A 14,497-nucleotide genomic window follows, 5' to 3' on the forward strand; every position below is an offset into this window, starting at 1 on the left:
CAATAGGAATCCTAAGTCTATGGACCACCCGTCGTGGTGGTTGTAAATGTATGTAGCCTTTGGTGTGTCTACACCAAGGTCGAGAAAGTCTTTCGAACCTCTAACAGACGTCGTGTCTGTTAGAGTTACAAGTGACTGGTGCCACTTGTGCGTGTAACCCTGTTACATAAGCAGAGTCGACAGTGTACTCTACACAGTCAACTGATTTGATATTTGAGATGCTAGCTTATGATGAGCTACTCTTGCCGTCGTAGGAACTCTAACTACTCTAAATCAATCAGTCTCCAACGTTCCAAGTGAAGTATACAGCATATTGAGCTCAACCCGTCCGCTCCAGCAACACCATGTCGTTGTTGCCGCTCAAAACCACCGTCAAGCCCATCGACGACAACCAGAACGAACACTTCGTCACCTACCGCGTTCGAACCAACACGCAAGACCCCAGTGACTTCGTGACCCTGAGCATCCGGCACTTCGACTATGGCAACGGCGAGGGGTGGCTTACTTGGCGAAAGCAGTTCGAGTACATTCGCCTGCTGAAAGGCTGGCAAGAAGCAACCGAGCTGTACCAGAACATTCGCATCCTCCTAGGAGGCTCTGCCCTGGTCCGCTTCGAGTCAATGAACTCGACGATCATGGACATGGAGGACGTCGAGCACTTAGATGAAGCGCTCCGACGCATGACCGCAACGTATTTCCCCAAGCGACCTGCTAGCAAGGTGCGTCAGTATCTCTGGAAGACCCGCAAGCCGTCCAACATGTCGGTGGAGGAGTACGTCGCGCGCTTGCACCAGATCAACGAGTTGATGCAGTTCCTGCCACCACCGAACAACCGCCTGACCAATCACGAATTGCGCGAGATTGTCGGGTCGAACATGCCGGCGGTGTGGCAGAAGAAGTACGAAGAGAGAGGTCAAGACTATGAGACGCTGGAGGAGTTGGTCGTACTTCCGCCAGTTAGAAGAGGCCGAAGGCCAGCAGCGACCACATCGCCAAGGCAAGTTCAACAAGAACAACACGCAGCAGCCAAAGAATGGCGGTAACAGTGCAGAGCAAAAGCGTAGCAAGAAGCAAGGCGACGCTCCGCGTAAGTGGTGCGAGTTTCACAAGTCTCGCAGCCACGACACCAGGGATTGCCGCGCCAAGAACAAGATTAAGGAGAAGGCGCACTTCATGGACGTGGAAGTGACGGAGACGTGCTACAACATCGAGGAGTCCGCCGGCAACATGTCGCACAAGCATCATCCGATGGAGGACCAACCAGCCACGCCGGCTCCTACGCCCAAGGCACTGCCAGCTCAGACGACCAAGTCACCACGGAACTGCTAGTGTCCATCCCGCTTCCAAGCGGCAAGACTCGATTGGTGAGAGCCTTGGCTAGCTTCGGGTCATCGCGCTCTCTCTGCTCGTATGAGCTTCTGCCTGATCTGCGCACGCTTACGCGCTACACGACAAAGTGGCTGACTAAGGGGGCCGCTTCGAGACTGTTGGAACTGCTCCAATGCGATTCAAGTTCCCTGATTTCAAACTGAGTCGTCAATCACGCGTTCTTCGTCACAGCCAAAGGAGCCGAGTCACGCGGCTACGATTGCATCATTGGCCGTGACCTTATTTTCGCTCTCAAGCTGAAGTTCGACTTTGAACAGCGTACCATCGCGTGGGACGGCCTCGATGTTCCGATGCGGACGCGTGTTAACTTGACCGCGGAGAAGTACAGCTACGGGATTCCAGTGTGCACGCCGCCGAGACGAGAATGGTGCGCATCCTGGACGCGAAGTATGCCAAGGTCGACCTGGACCTGTGCATTCCCAGTCATCTCGACGAGAAGCAGCAGCAAGTCCTCCGAGAACTACTGCAGCTGTTCGACGATCTGAACGAAGGCACGATGCCTGGGGAGCGCTACAACTTCGAGCTGAAGCCTGGATATCAACCCTCCCTTCGGCATTCCCCACGCGTATCTCGAAGCAGTGAGGAAGGAGGTCGCACGCTTGGAAGCGCTCGGTGTCATCGTTCGGGACTCCAGTAGTCCGTGGGCTGCGCCCGCATTCATTATCCCCAAGAAGGACAAGACCGCGCGTTTTCTAACTGACTTCCGCCGGCTGAGCTCCATGATCATTCGCCATTCGTTCCCGATCCCCAAGATCACCGAACTTCTCCAAGGACTCGAGCGGTTCGTGTTCGTGACGTCTCTCGACATGAATATGGGGTACTACTCCATTACGCTCAGCGACAGGTGCTCTCTGTAATGGTCTAAAGCGCCCGTCTCGACATCGATCTCGTCCGCAGTTCCCGTGTCGATGCAGTGCCAATCGAAGCTCGCCTCCAAATGTGTCACTCTGTTCCAGAGACGTGGACCAGTCTCCGTTCAACTCCGCTCCAAGTCACTACTTCGTGCTCGGTGCATCTCTGCTTGTACCAGGCTTCAACCTGGCTTTCGTGTTGCATTAGCAGCGTCTCCCCCTGGAGACGCCCCTCAGAGCTAGCTACCGGTACTTGTTGCTACTCGCTAACCTCAATTCAATGGCATTCTGTCTTTTGCTCAGTCAAGTACAAGTGGTTCACTCCAATTGGTAGCACTTCTTCGTTGTGGGTGAGGGTACGACACATCTGCTTCTTCTCCGGGTCGATTCTCTACGCACAAGCTTCGGGAACCACTCGCTGCTTTCCGACCGCGCTCTTCATTGGCAAGCTCCAAGTGATCGCTGTCTACTGCTGCCGTCGCCTCTACGATGGAGGAGCGCGCTGACCAACCAACCGCCGGAGGCACTGCCCCGAACCCGTTCGACCATTTCGTCCAAGCGATCGATCGTTTGCTGTGGGGCTGAGCCAGCAGAACGCTCAGATGTACCAAGATTTCCAGGCTCAGCTGCACGCCTACCAGCAGCAGCTGCAGCAACACGTGGCTGTTCCTCAACCACCTCGAGAGTACCGACTGGAAGGCGTTACCATGCCGACCTTCTACGGGAAACCGACCGAGTCGGTGGACGAGTTCATTTTCCGAGCGAAGCTATTCATGGAGGGCAAGTGCATTGACTACACGGCTGCCTCCAGCCAGCAGCGCGTGATCGCCATCCTCGCTGCCAACCTGAGGGAGGGAGCTGCATCCTGGTACCATGCCCAAGTCGCGATCGACCACATCCGCTTCAACGACGTGGACTCCTTCGCCAACGCTCTGCGCCGTGAGTTCGTGCCTCCTGACCAGGAGTTTCGTCTGCGTGCAGAGCTGAAGGCTTGCCGCCAGCGCAGTTCTGTCGAAGAATATGTGCGTGATTTTCGTCGACTCATGGCTCAAATACGGAACATGAGTGCTATGGACCAGGTCGACCGATTTTGCGACGGCCTGAAGTCGGAGATCCGCAAAGAGGTGATGTATCTGCGCTACCGTACGCTGGCTAAAGCCATATCGGCTGCTCAAGCATTTGAGCGCACTCATTTCCACTCGTCGGAGCGCAATCGAGCCTCCAGCAACTCAAGGAACCACGGGAATGCGCATCGTGCAGCTACGGATGGGCCAACTCCGATGGATGTCTCCGCGGTTTACACTCGCTCGATAAGCAAGGAGCAGTACAGGCGTCAAAATCTGTGCTTCTACTGCAAAGGCAGTGGCCATCGCATCGGCCAGTGTCCTCATCGCAAACCCGCTCGTGGACAACAGCATCAGGGAAACGACTCAGCTCGGCGGATGTAAATGGAGTATCCGTCGAGCGTGTGGTGAGTCCTGAATCTCCTACTGTCCACATGGACACTACCATCATCGAGATGGTGGAAATGTCGATGACCGAAATGTCGGTCACACCCAGAGCGGTGACGTCGGCGACTCCTTTCCTGGTGAAGGTGACGATTATGGGCCAAGAATGCTCCATGCTGGTGGACTCGGGTGTGTCACATTGCGTGTTGTTGGGGCGCGGTTTTGACACTGCCGAAATGCAGACTACGAACCTCGTGGCGCGCGGATTCGATGGCCGTGCACATCAGCAGAATGTAGCTATCACCGACCTGGAGGTGACATGCAGCAGTTCGGTCGTGACTGTGCCTTTCGTGTTTTGGAGGCTACAGTTTAATTATGACGGGATCCTTGGCCGCCCCTGGCTCGAAGCCAACAATCCGAACATTGACTGACCCACGCGAACATTGACGTGGCATGCGGACCGCCAAGAACCACCGCCACCTCCTGATGAGGACGAGGACAAGGATTGACCGATCGGCTCGGACGAGCACATACATCCTGTGATCTGTCGCAGCTAGAAGCTACTCGCACCAGTGGAGGTCCCGCTGCAGTCGTTCCGAGAACGTCTCGCTAACCACGAGTATATGGAGATCTTTCGGCTAGTGCTGGAATCAGGCGTATTACCAAAACCAACGCCACGGGACGTCGTCGTGCTCTTGAACGAGTTCGACGACGTGTTCCCAACTTCGCTTCCTAACGAGCTCCCGCCTGAACGAGAAATCCAGCACGACATCGTCTTGAAGCCTGACGCAGCACCTTCGGCCCGAGCTCCCTTCCGTCATGCTCGCATTGAAGAGCGAGAACTAGCCAAATTCGTGAAGGAGCTGCTGGAAAGAACAACATCGAGGAGCATTTGCGCCCAGAAAGACATCGGCGAGTGGCAAATAGTGCACGAATTCAGAGGAATCAATGCAAAGATGCGCGTCCCCGCCAATCATATCCCGCGCAAGGACAATATTTATTGGGCCATGGCTCAGGGTCGCGTGTTGTCCGCTATGGACCTACTCGGGGGATTCTATCGACCCGGCTGCGCGAGGACTCAATTCGGTTTACAGCCTTTCCTACGCCCGACGGACTGTACGAGTCCCTAGTTACACCGATGGGCGTATCTAGCAGTCCACCGTATTCAACCGTTTGGTGCAGCACATTTTCGCCGACCAGCCGGGCTTCTGGCGAGCGTATTTTGACGACATTTCCGTCTTTACGCCCAGCGATTCTATCGACGATCATCTTGCAGTCTTAGATCAGCTGTTCGAGCTGTGCAAGGAGCAGCAGCTCTTCATCGAGCTGTCCAAGTCTGCATTTTTGCGCTGATGAAATTCTCTGTCTCGGCGATCGCATTGGCCGTGACGGCGTTCGAATGGATCCCGCCAAGACAGAGCTGATTCTCAACTGGCCCAGACCTCAGACAAAGCAAGAGCTTCAGTATTGCCTAGGGACGTACGTGTACGTGCTCCACTTCTGCCCCAAGTTCGTAGAGCGGAGTATGCTCCTCATCGAGCTTACTAAAGGAAAGAGTCGCCGAGATCCCGTGACATTTGAGGAAGAACACGATAGGGCGTTCAACGAGCTGAAGCCCAGGATTCCCTTGCCAACTATTCTATCAAATCCTGACTTTTCCCCGCCAATTCATGTTAATATGGATGCCAGCGATGTTGCCATTGGTGGCTACCTGTTCCATCTAGCAGAAGATGGATCCGAGAAAATTATCGCGTGCGGTGGTCGCATATTGTCCATGGCCAAAGTTATCTACCCGACTCGCGAGAAGGAGCTGCTGGCGGCATTGCACGCCATGCGCTTATGGAAGGTGTACCCGCTCGACAACCCATTTTTCATTCATACGAACCACAAGACGATCGAAAGCCTGCTCACGCACCAAACGTGTTCACAGAGGCTCGCTCGCTGCTTACAGGATCTCTCATTATTCCAGCCGCGATTCCGCTGGGTCGCTGGCTCCACCAACGCAGACACTATTTCAAGGAACGCACTCTGGTCGGACGAAACGGCGCGTGCATTCAGCCTCCAAACAATACTCGAGGCCTTAACCATGTCGGAACCAGATGGTAAACCCAACGCGCTATTGTATCAGCGCCTCACGCGATCGAGTTTACCAACTCGATGTCGATGTAGTAATCCGGAGGATTCGTACTTCGCTCCGATCCTTCGTCTATTGAGCGAAGGCACCCCACAAGATTCGCGTTAGCTCTCAAAATTCTCCCTAGAAGACGGCCTTTTGTGCGACGGCTCCGCGGCGTCTGTGTATTCTGGTAGATAAGGAACTTCGAAATCAGCTCCTCTTCGAAGAGCACGATGAGGTGACCCGCGGGTACCCAGGACGGCACAAGATTCGACTACTGATGACGGCGAAATTCTTCAGGCCGCGCACGTTTGTCGACATTCAAACCTACATCGCATCCTGCGAGCGGTGTCAGCGGAACAAGCTACCTCGCGGTAAGCGACCTGGGCATTTGCACACTTTGGATATTCCAGATAAAGGGTGGTGCGACATCAGAATGAAATTTTCATTCAGCTACCAGAGACTCAGCACACTCACTTCGACTCGATCCTCGTCATCGTGGACAGACTGACGAAGCGCGCGCATTTTCTTCCAACCTGCACGGACACAAAGGCCAAAGAGATCGCTCAACCGTTTTGCTCGTCCTACCAAAAGCTACATGGTCTCCCGCGCACGATTGCCAGCGATCGTGATGCTTCAACGCTGTGGTCCGGCATCATTCAGCGCCAGGATACCCAGTTTCGACTCAGCCCATCCTTCCAGCCAGCCAGCCACGGACGGTCAGTCGGAGGTGACGAACAAGTTTGTTTTGGAATTTTTACGTTGGCAATCAGTATTGACAAGAAGGCATTATTCTCGATTACCGCCCCTATCGCGACATTGCATCGGGCCTCACCAGACGGACAGGGTCACCACATGCACTTCGCGAAATTGCTTACAACTCGCACCCACATGCGTCGATCAGCATGTCCCGTTCGAAGCTGACCTAGAGTATCAGCCCCGATCCGTGATCGACCTCACTGGTCTCCAGCAGAATGTGCTTTCTGCTGGGTCACAATCGTCGACCACCAGCACTCGCTACTACTCGAGCCCCAGGACGCAATGGCAAGAGCTCAGCAGCGTATGAGTACCGCCTTTGATCGCAATCGACTGTATCGGAGCTTCGCGGTTGGTGCAAGGTCCTACTTGACAGCCAGAACCTCGATCTGTCGCACGTCGGCACTACAGGCCGACAAAAGCTGGCATCCCGATTCCTCGGACCTTACACAGTGGAGTCCGTGGCAGGCCCCTCACGATACCGCCTCACGCTCCCACCGGGTTTGCGACTTTTCCCTGAAATCCACGTTTCCTTTTGACGCCCTACGTCAAGGGGACGACTCACACCGTGTAAACCGAGTTCCTCGCGTCATAGTTGCCGACGGAGGCGAAGGCTTGCTCGTACGATTCATTACTGGGTATCGCCGCCGCCAGCGTGTCCAGCAGTATCGCTCTTGGGAACCGCTCTCCAATCTTAATCAAGTTGGTGGTCTTATTCGCGAATATCGTTCGAGCTTGCCGTCCCCGAGGACAACAGCTCGTCTGACGGAGGGTCTGTAACGGATCTATCATCCGTTCCCAACGGACGAGCACGACGGTATCGGCAGGTTCACCATTCCTCGGACGCCAGACTTCGCTGTCGTTTCTACGCAGTAACTCCTCCTTACTTTCCCCTGCGTTCGTAGGTCCACCAGCAGCGCACTGCATTCCTTCCCTTAATCAAATACATCGGTCTTCAATTCGCCTTCAACGATCCAAGTTGCCGAAGACTCAATTCGCGCTTTCAGCTATTACGTGGCATCGTCGTCCTTCTCGAAGGTGGCGGTCGACTGCAGGTACAGAGGAGTGAAGCCGCCGCCGTAAACTTAACAAGGTTAGGGATGGGCAAATGCATGCATTATGGCATACATGCAGTGCACAGAGTTCATCAATGCCATCAATGCAGTGCATTATTACCAAAACGAGTCACTCCAAAAATAGAGTATTGATAAAGTTAACCCTCCTGCTTCTGTTCCTCGCTACCATCGTATGATAGCAAGAAATCTTCGATCGCTCTGTTGCTGCCGACACTGCTAGCGCTACTGGCGCTGGCGCCCTCGCTGTCCTGATCCACTCCGTCGACGTCCGCCTCGCCATCGTCCTCGTCCTCATCCTCGCTCTCGTTTCTTAGCTTGTAGAATATGTTGGCCTTGGCATCCTTGCTGCCAGCATTGCAGTAGATGAACACGAGCGTTTCCACACGCCTCGCATTTAAGCGGTTCCGCCGCTTGGTGTGTATGAAGTCGTGGATACTCCACGAACGCTCGCTAGCAGCCGATGACGTTGGAACTGCGAAAATCCGTGCAGCTAACGGGGCGCCCTGCCAACCTTGTTCTCCCACCACGCTTTCGGAGAGATCTGTCCTTCCTCCTCCCTCGTCTCGGCGGACCAGCGACTCTTCTTCAGATAGAACTCATCAACCTCAGTAGCAATTTGCTGCTTTCAGCTGCCGTCTCCACGAGCCCAATCCTTTCGGCCAGTTGCTTGATGGACTTCACAATCTTGGTCAAATCGTTGCCGACGAAGTCCAAAGTGGATTTCGTTTGATCCAGCAAAAACGAGATGCCATCGTGTCTGTGTGCACAAAACTCTATTGTCCTGGATGGATGTCAAAAACCTTAGTCTGGACGGCCATGGAGACGCCGTAGATGCACTCTGTGCACGGAGCTTCGTTGCTGCTGGCTGAACTGCTAATACACCATCGATATGCAGCATATGTCGTGCTCGAGCATAGCGACGGCCTCAACAATCGGCTCAAGGAGGGTTTGAACCAGCTTGATCCGCTTCCAGAAGCCCTTGTCAGCCACGATGGCTTGAACTTCGGCGAGAACAGCGCGCCGGCGTCCAACCCCCCGCTTGATAAACTTCGACTGACGAAATAATTTGCCAATTGCCCGTCAGTTGTCCAGCACACTCTTAATGAACTCGAAGCTTGAGTACCACCTCGTAGGCACAGGCATACGCAGCGCTCGTCGATGTTCTTCATCACCTTCTTTTTGTAGCCTTCGGAATCGTGCGAGAAGCTGCAGGCGGTTCATGATGAACTTCGCCAAGGTGACGGACCGAGACAACGCGGATGCCATCAATAGGATCGACAGCACCTCCTCCAGTATGAGGTTAAGTGCATGGCTACTGCAGCCGTTGCAGAAAATTGGACGAGTTGCCTCCAGGATTTCCCACGCCTTCTGCATCATGGGTGCGTTGTCGGTCGTCACAGACACCACAACGTCTTCACCGGCGGCTTTGTTGATCTCGTCGATCACCTCACTGATCTCGCTCGCCACGTACTCAGCCGTTTGCTCATCTTCACCACAAATCGTCGTACACCAAAGAAGGGGCCGCATCAACGGCGACACTACGACATAGTTGATCACCTTCTCTTTATAAACGCTCGTCCATCCGTCCGAAATCAAGCCGAACGTTGGGTTGTCATGCAGGCGGCTGCTTTCTCGCGATCATACTCTTGCGTGAGGAGGCGCCCTGCAACTGCTTACCCATTCGGCAAGTACTTCTCCATGTCCGGCTGCAGGACCGTGAGCGTCCGGCGCATACGAGGCACATCGATGGTGAGAAACGGCAAGCCAGCAGCGTAGAAGCCCCTAGCAATCTTTGGAAGCGGTCCTTGTCGGCGTTGCTGACGCCGCTGGGAAATGGCGTGGTCGCCTGCGACTGAGACAGCGATATCTCAGTCACGACCGATGCTTGTGTCGCAGCGGGAGACCAAGGGTTGGCCGGCTTCTTCCGCTTTTGACGCTTGCCCTTGGGCTTCATAGCGGGTTCTCCGTAGAGACTTCACTTCGTTCGCTCAGCGTCCGACAGCTGCGCGCACGATGACAGGTATCGGAGCATGTTGCGGCTTGGCTGGCACTTGTGAAGCGTGACGGAGCAGTACCGGCAGGTCGCATCCGGATACGTGCCCCCCACCACGACGGTGAACTCGTCCCAGGCGGGGTGTCTGCGTGGCATGGTGCTGATGGGGCGGTAAGACTGGTGCAGCGACGAAGTGGTGAAGCGGAGCGATGGAGCTGGCGAAGAGCAGCGAGAAGCTGGAGCTGGGTGGTGCCGGTGACTCGGTGCGAGGCCGAAGGGTAAGTGATGGTGGGGCACTGGTAGCTGGGAAGCCGATTGGGAAAAGAGGAGCTGGAGCGCTCGCGGGGACGCCTTCGGCCACGCTTCTCCAGCAGAAACCACGTCTTTGCTGGAACGTGTCGAACCGCCCAGTCGACACGATGTCAGCTATGGAATCGCGCCTTCGACGCGGCGCGCCAATGAACTACATCGCGCGCGGTGTGCCTGAGTTGCACGAGAAGCGTGTATCCAGCCGTGGAAGGCTGTGCTGCTCATTGTAAAATTCCATGTCAGCTTTCGTTTATTTTTACATTCATCTCGGTTAAGTTAACCCTCTCGTTTTGCTGTCCATTTTAGCATTTACGGTGCATCAATGGCATCAATGTCATAGTTGCACTAATGCCATCAATGCCACGATTGTATTTGCCCATCCCTAATCAAGGATACCCCCTGTGTTGTTGGCGCACCAATTTGTGTCTGCCTGGTCTGCAGTGGCACTCAACTCAACGTCTTCGGCAGTCGTACACGCTGCATCGTTGTACGTCAGGGCTGGCACAACAGGTTTAGCTATTAGGTTTTACTTTAGGTTTAATTGTAAAACCTGTCAACCCTCAAAACTGCCAACAGGTTTTACTGGATTTCTTAGGTCTTTCAGAGGAAGAATATTCATTTGGTTGGCAAATTTCCATAACTAAAAATTCTGATACTACCGATCTTGCCGACAGACCTTTAATGGCAGCACAGAAGAATGTACACACTTGATAACGATGATTCTGTTTCAGATGTACTTAGCCACATAGCTAAATAGATCATGAGAATTAACCCACCGGCGACCGTTCTTATCCCGATTTTGCAGGGATAAGATTCATATAGAAATTTGTATAGCACGTGAACCCGAACAGCATGCAGGTCCAGCACCAGGCCCGATGCCGCAGCAGGCAGACTTCGACTACGAGCCCATCAGCACCCAGGCAAATACTACGCGCTGTCACCCAAGGACTATCGATACAACTGGGGCGGCTCTCAGAGCCGCTCGGTTGGGCTGCGGTCATACGTCAGCACACACGGACAAACGTTTGCCTGAGGCACCCTAAATAAAGGAACAGAAGCGCGTGTTCAAGCGAAACGATGGCATCAACCATCACAAGACGCTGCAGGACGAGGCCGGACGATCAAGCAGTCCATCGTGTAATCTCGAATCAGAGTGCGGAGCGCGCCTAAAAGCAGGCGGATCGCCGAGGACCAAAATGGCGGTGGCTAAGGCGCTGGCGTCAACGATGAGGGCTATAATACCCAGTGGTGCTGCCAAAACAAGCTCTCACTGCAACAGCAGCCTTTGCAGGCGGATGCAGTGAGTATGTGTTTTAGTGTAAGGGTCTAATATAAAATAAAATAAAGGCATTCCATAGAATTGAGCGACAGTCAAAATCAACCTGTCAAAAGTCGCGGTCGCTCCTCAGTGGTACAGTACACATAGTGTGTGCGAGGGGGGGGGGTCTTCTCCAAGAAGATCATGGCCGAGGCAAGTATGTACACCGACGACAAGGCGGCTGACAGCAGCAGCACTGTGGGCGGCAGCAGCAGCGATGACGACGAGCGCACGAACCAACAGGAGCTTACAGCGCGAGGGCGCTCCGAGAACCAAGGCAGCTCAGCGATCAAGATACCGACTTAGACCGCTCCTCCGACTTTCTTCTCTCGGGCCCTAACTACATCTACGAGGCTGTCCCACTGCGCATGTACGTCCTACTTGTGGTGGCATTTTGATATCTAACCGTCCTGCTTGCATACAACAGGCTTTCACGCCGGATGTCAACTGAACAGCGTCAATCAACAAGAAAATTTATGGCAAGCCGATGTCTGTAGGGGAGGTACGTGCACGTATCTTTGGTGTTTTAGTGGGTGTCACGATGGCTCAATTCCGATGTATGCCTAGACGTTGGAGAGATTTCAATGGGTTCCTTGACTTTCACACCCTCCGGCCAGTACGCAAACGTTCATGCGACCGGGTGGGTATGCAAATTACTTGTGTTCTATGGCGTAGTCTGCGGCGAGGCCGATGAAGCCTTTATCGCCCAGGGGGGGGGGGGTCGTATAGCGCAGCCCAAGACTGTTCCCCAGGGTGTAGACCCAGATAATCGACTTGAGAGTCAACAGCAAGAAGATAGACCCATAGATTCGTAGCCGCAAAGCTTTAAACCCTGAGAATCCCACTCCTTGGTTGGCGTGGGTACCTTGTGTAATCCCTGTCGGCTCGTTTGTCTTCGACGGAACGGCACTCCACCGGTTGAAAATGTAGCCTCGAAGAAGTGCGGGAGCGCACGTCTACTTCAGAACGCACCTCCACACCAAAAGGCAAACTCAGAGAATCAGATCCCCCGAAACCCAGAATATCACGAATTCAGGGTCCAGGATTTCAGTCAACTCCGGGACTTGGAACTCAGAAGACACCTTACCCAAATGCCCTCCTAGCTCGATAAAACCAACAAATACAGAGTATACAAACACTACAACTAGCCGTCACTTATTCTTTTGGACCCTTGGACGGTGGGTCACACACACACTAGGCTCACTCGAGTCTGAAATTCATGGGCCTAGCTCCCCTGAGACTCACACAAACGCGCACCACCTCCAATAAAGGAGGAAAATACAATCCCTATCAGTTACCTTCCCTTCACACAAGCAGTCAATACAAAATCCTGGAGGCGACTACCTAGCACCCCAGAATACCATCTGGAATAATATGAAATGGGCTACCACGAGCATAGCAAGTGACCCAACTAGGATATGGAATAGATGGATCACCCCAGGAAGCTCAAGGCCGTCGCTGGTCACCACCTAACTGAACTTGAGTTGATGGAGTCCACACAGATGGCTGTCCTTCGCCGTTGATGTGCCCTTAGCGCCCCGCGGTCATAGTCTCGGGTCCTCCGGATTTCCGTCGGCAGGCTTGGCCGAAGTCACTTGCGCAGTACAGGGTAAAAGGAACTCTTTATTAATCTCAACAGACTAGGCCTCAACAGGCCAGAATACCAATTATTAGACCTCAACAGGCCGACCTCAACAGGTCACTTCCCAGGATTTTCTTCAACAGTCTTCAAATTCTTCAACAACTTCAGGGTGGTGAGAGCTTGTACCCATCTTCCGTCCACGACTCCCAGCGTTCGTCCCATGGTCCCCAGGGCAACATCTTCCTGTGAGCAATTCCATGGTAACGCACATTCAGGATTTCAGCATCAGTCCCATGGTCCCGCCAGGCATCTTTCTTCTGGTGAGCCGCCCCATGGTAACCCGCATCGTGGATGTCCGCGTTAGTCCCGTGGCCCCCCAGGCATCTCTCTTCTGGTAGGCAGCTCCAAGGTAACTTGCGTACGACAGGGAAAAAGGAACTCTGTTTGGTTTTTATCAGCTACTTCTCTCTCTCTCTCTTCTTCGGGCAAACATCTTCTGCTCACTATGCTTGGGGTCAAATGTCTTGTCTTGAGTATACCTTGGGTTCAGCGGTCCAAACTTGCGATCGGCTTGCGAATCTATTGTCGCACGGCGTCGAAAGTGCCAATTGTGGGTCCTTAGACTTGGTTTAGTATGGTGCAGGACTCCCTCTCGACTCCTTGAAAGTATCCAGTCTGTGCATCCACAACGGTTCTTCAAGGTCACGCATCACTTTGATTGCAGACTGACTTCGAACTGACTCGCATCCCTGAAAGTCAGGTGGCACTCAGGGTCATCTTCTGAAATCCTGGGGATTCTGAGGAATCTGGGGGAACTGTGGGGATTCTTGGGTGTTGGCTTGGGAGACACTTAAGTTCAGTATAGAGAGTCTGGATTTATGGTCCAAACCCAGAGAATCATCTTTGGAACTCTGGGTCACCTGCACTCAGGGAGGTGAACTCTGGGTCATCGTGCGGCACTCTGGGTTTCCGTGCGGCACTCTGGGTAACAAGTCTGCTGCATTGCAGGCTCGCGTGTATCTCCACAAAGCCACACCTTTAGCGGGTTTAGCGGCCTCCTGCGCATGATCATGGTGGTAGTGGGTTGATTCTCAGGGTAATTTGATCCTTTGGGGCACTCTGAGCCACAGAAAGATGAGGTGTACTCTGGGATACATTCGCTAGAGACACTTTCCACCAGACTTTAGGCACTCATCGTAAGGGAAAGTCCGCGGCTGGACTGAGTGTTCTCTGAAATCCTGGGCGTGCACTCCCAGGATTCACACTTCCAGCCAGTTGGGCCCATCTGCGGTCAGGCGCTGGATTCATCCCGAGAAATCACTTCTCTCTCACAGTCGCCATCCATGTCACACGGGTACAGCCGCGCCGTATCCAAGTCATCCACCAATCAGCATCCGATACAAACTCCAAGTCACAGAGGTGACGGCACATCGTCGGCAATTTTCTGGGGACCGCCTCGTGTCAGCAAGCTTGTGCATAACTATAGTCACGCTGTAGCTTCCTGCGCCACTTGTACGCAGTGCGCTCCTGGATACTCGAGGGCCTGGGTCCCAACATTGCAGACACAGTGCCGTGTGCGTCCCAGCCGTGTACCAAGAAAAACGGAATGTCCAGGTGAGTAGCATCGAACGATGTATTCAGGGCAAACATCAGGCGCTC

The 14,497-nt window shown here is 53.9% G+C and overlaps 5 protein-coding genes across 5 annotated transcripts; 4 read left to right on the top strand and 1 right to left on the bottom strand.

Moving 5' to 3' along the window:
* Positions 1-635: 635 nt before the first annotated feature.
* Positions 636-1,532, top strand: PHYSODRAFT_486215 (hypothetical protein; the record flags this gene model as incomplete). The annotated part of the gene is made up of 3 exons (XM_009522386.1): positions 636-944; positions 1,033-1,214; positions 1,349-1,532. The coding sequence occupies 3 exons, from the start codon at positions 636-638 to the stop codon at positions 1,530-1,532; spliced, it is 675 nt and encodes a 224-aa protein (XP_009520681.1).
* A 1,256-nt stretch (positions 1,533-2,788) lies between these two features.
* PHYSODRAFT_486780 (hypothetical protein) lies at positions 2,789-3,688 on the top strand (the record flags this gene model as incomplete). The annotated part of the gene is made up of 4 exons (XM_009522387.1): positions 2,789-2,988; positions 3,052-3,151; positions 3,203-3,262; positions 3,320-3,688. Coding segments are annotated over 4 exons (729 nt in total), but the record flags the coding sequence as incomplete, so codon positions are not given.
* A 1,525-nt stretch (positions 3,689-5,213) lies between these two features.
* Positions 5,214-5,393, top strand: PHYSODRAFT_478198 (hypothetical protein; the record flags this gene model as incomplete). Its single annotated transcript, XM_009522388.1, has 1 exon — positions 5,214-5,393. A coding segment is annotated over one exon (180 nt), but the record flags the coding sequence as incomplete, so codon positions are not given.
* Positions 5,394-8,509: 3,116 nt separating this feature from the next.
* On the bottom strand, positions 8,510-9,232 carry PHYSODRAFT_479933 (hypothetical protein; the record flags this gene model as incomplete). The annotated part of the gene is made up of 3 exons (XM_009522389.1): positions 8,510-8,631; positions 8,734-8,842; positions 8,921-9,232. Coding segments are annotated over 3 exons (543 nt in total), but the record flags the coding sequence as incomplete, so codon positions are not given.
* A 606-nt stretch (positions 9,233-9,838) lies between these two features.
* Positions 9,839-11,562, top strand: PHYSODRAFT_326417 (hypothetical protein; the record flags this gene model as incomplete). Its single annotated transcript, XM_009522390.1, has 2 exons — positions 9,839-10,132; positions 11,395-11,562. 2 exons carry the CDS (start codon positions 9,839-9,841, stop codon positions 11,560-11,562), a joined length of 462 nt encoding a protein of 153 aa, XP_009520685.1.
* Between the last annotated feature and the right edge of the window lie 2,935 nt (positions 11,563-14,497).

This window comes from Phytophthora sojae (assembly GCF_000149755.1).
Source record: "Phytophthora sojae unplaced genomic scaffold PHYSOscaffold_2, whole genome shotgun sequence".
Classification (NCBI taxonomy): domain Eukaryota; phylum Oomycota; class Peronosporomycetes; order Peronosporales; family Peronosporaceae; genus Phytophthora; species Phytophthora sojae.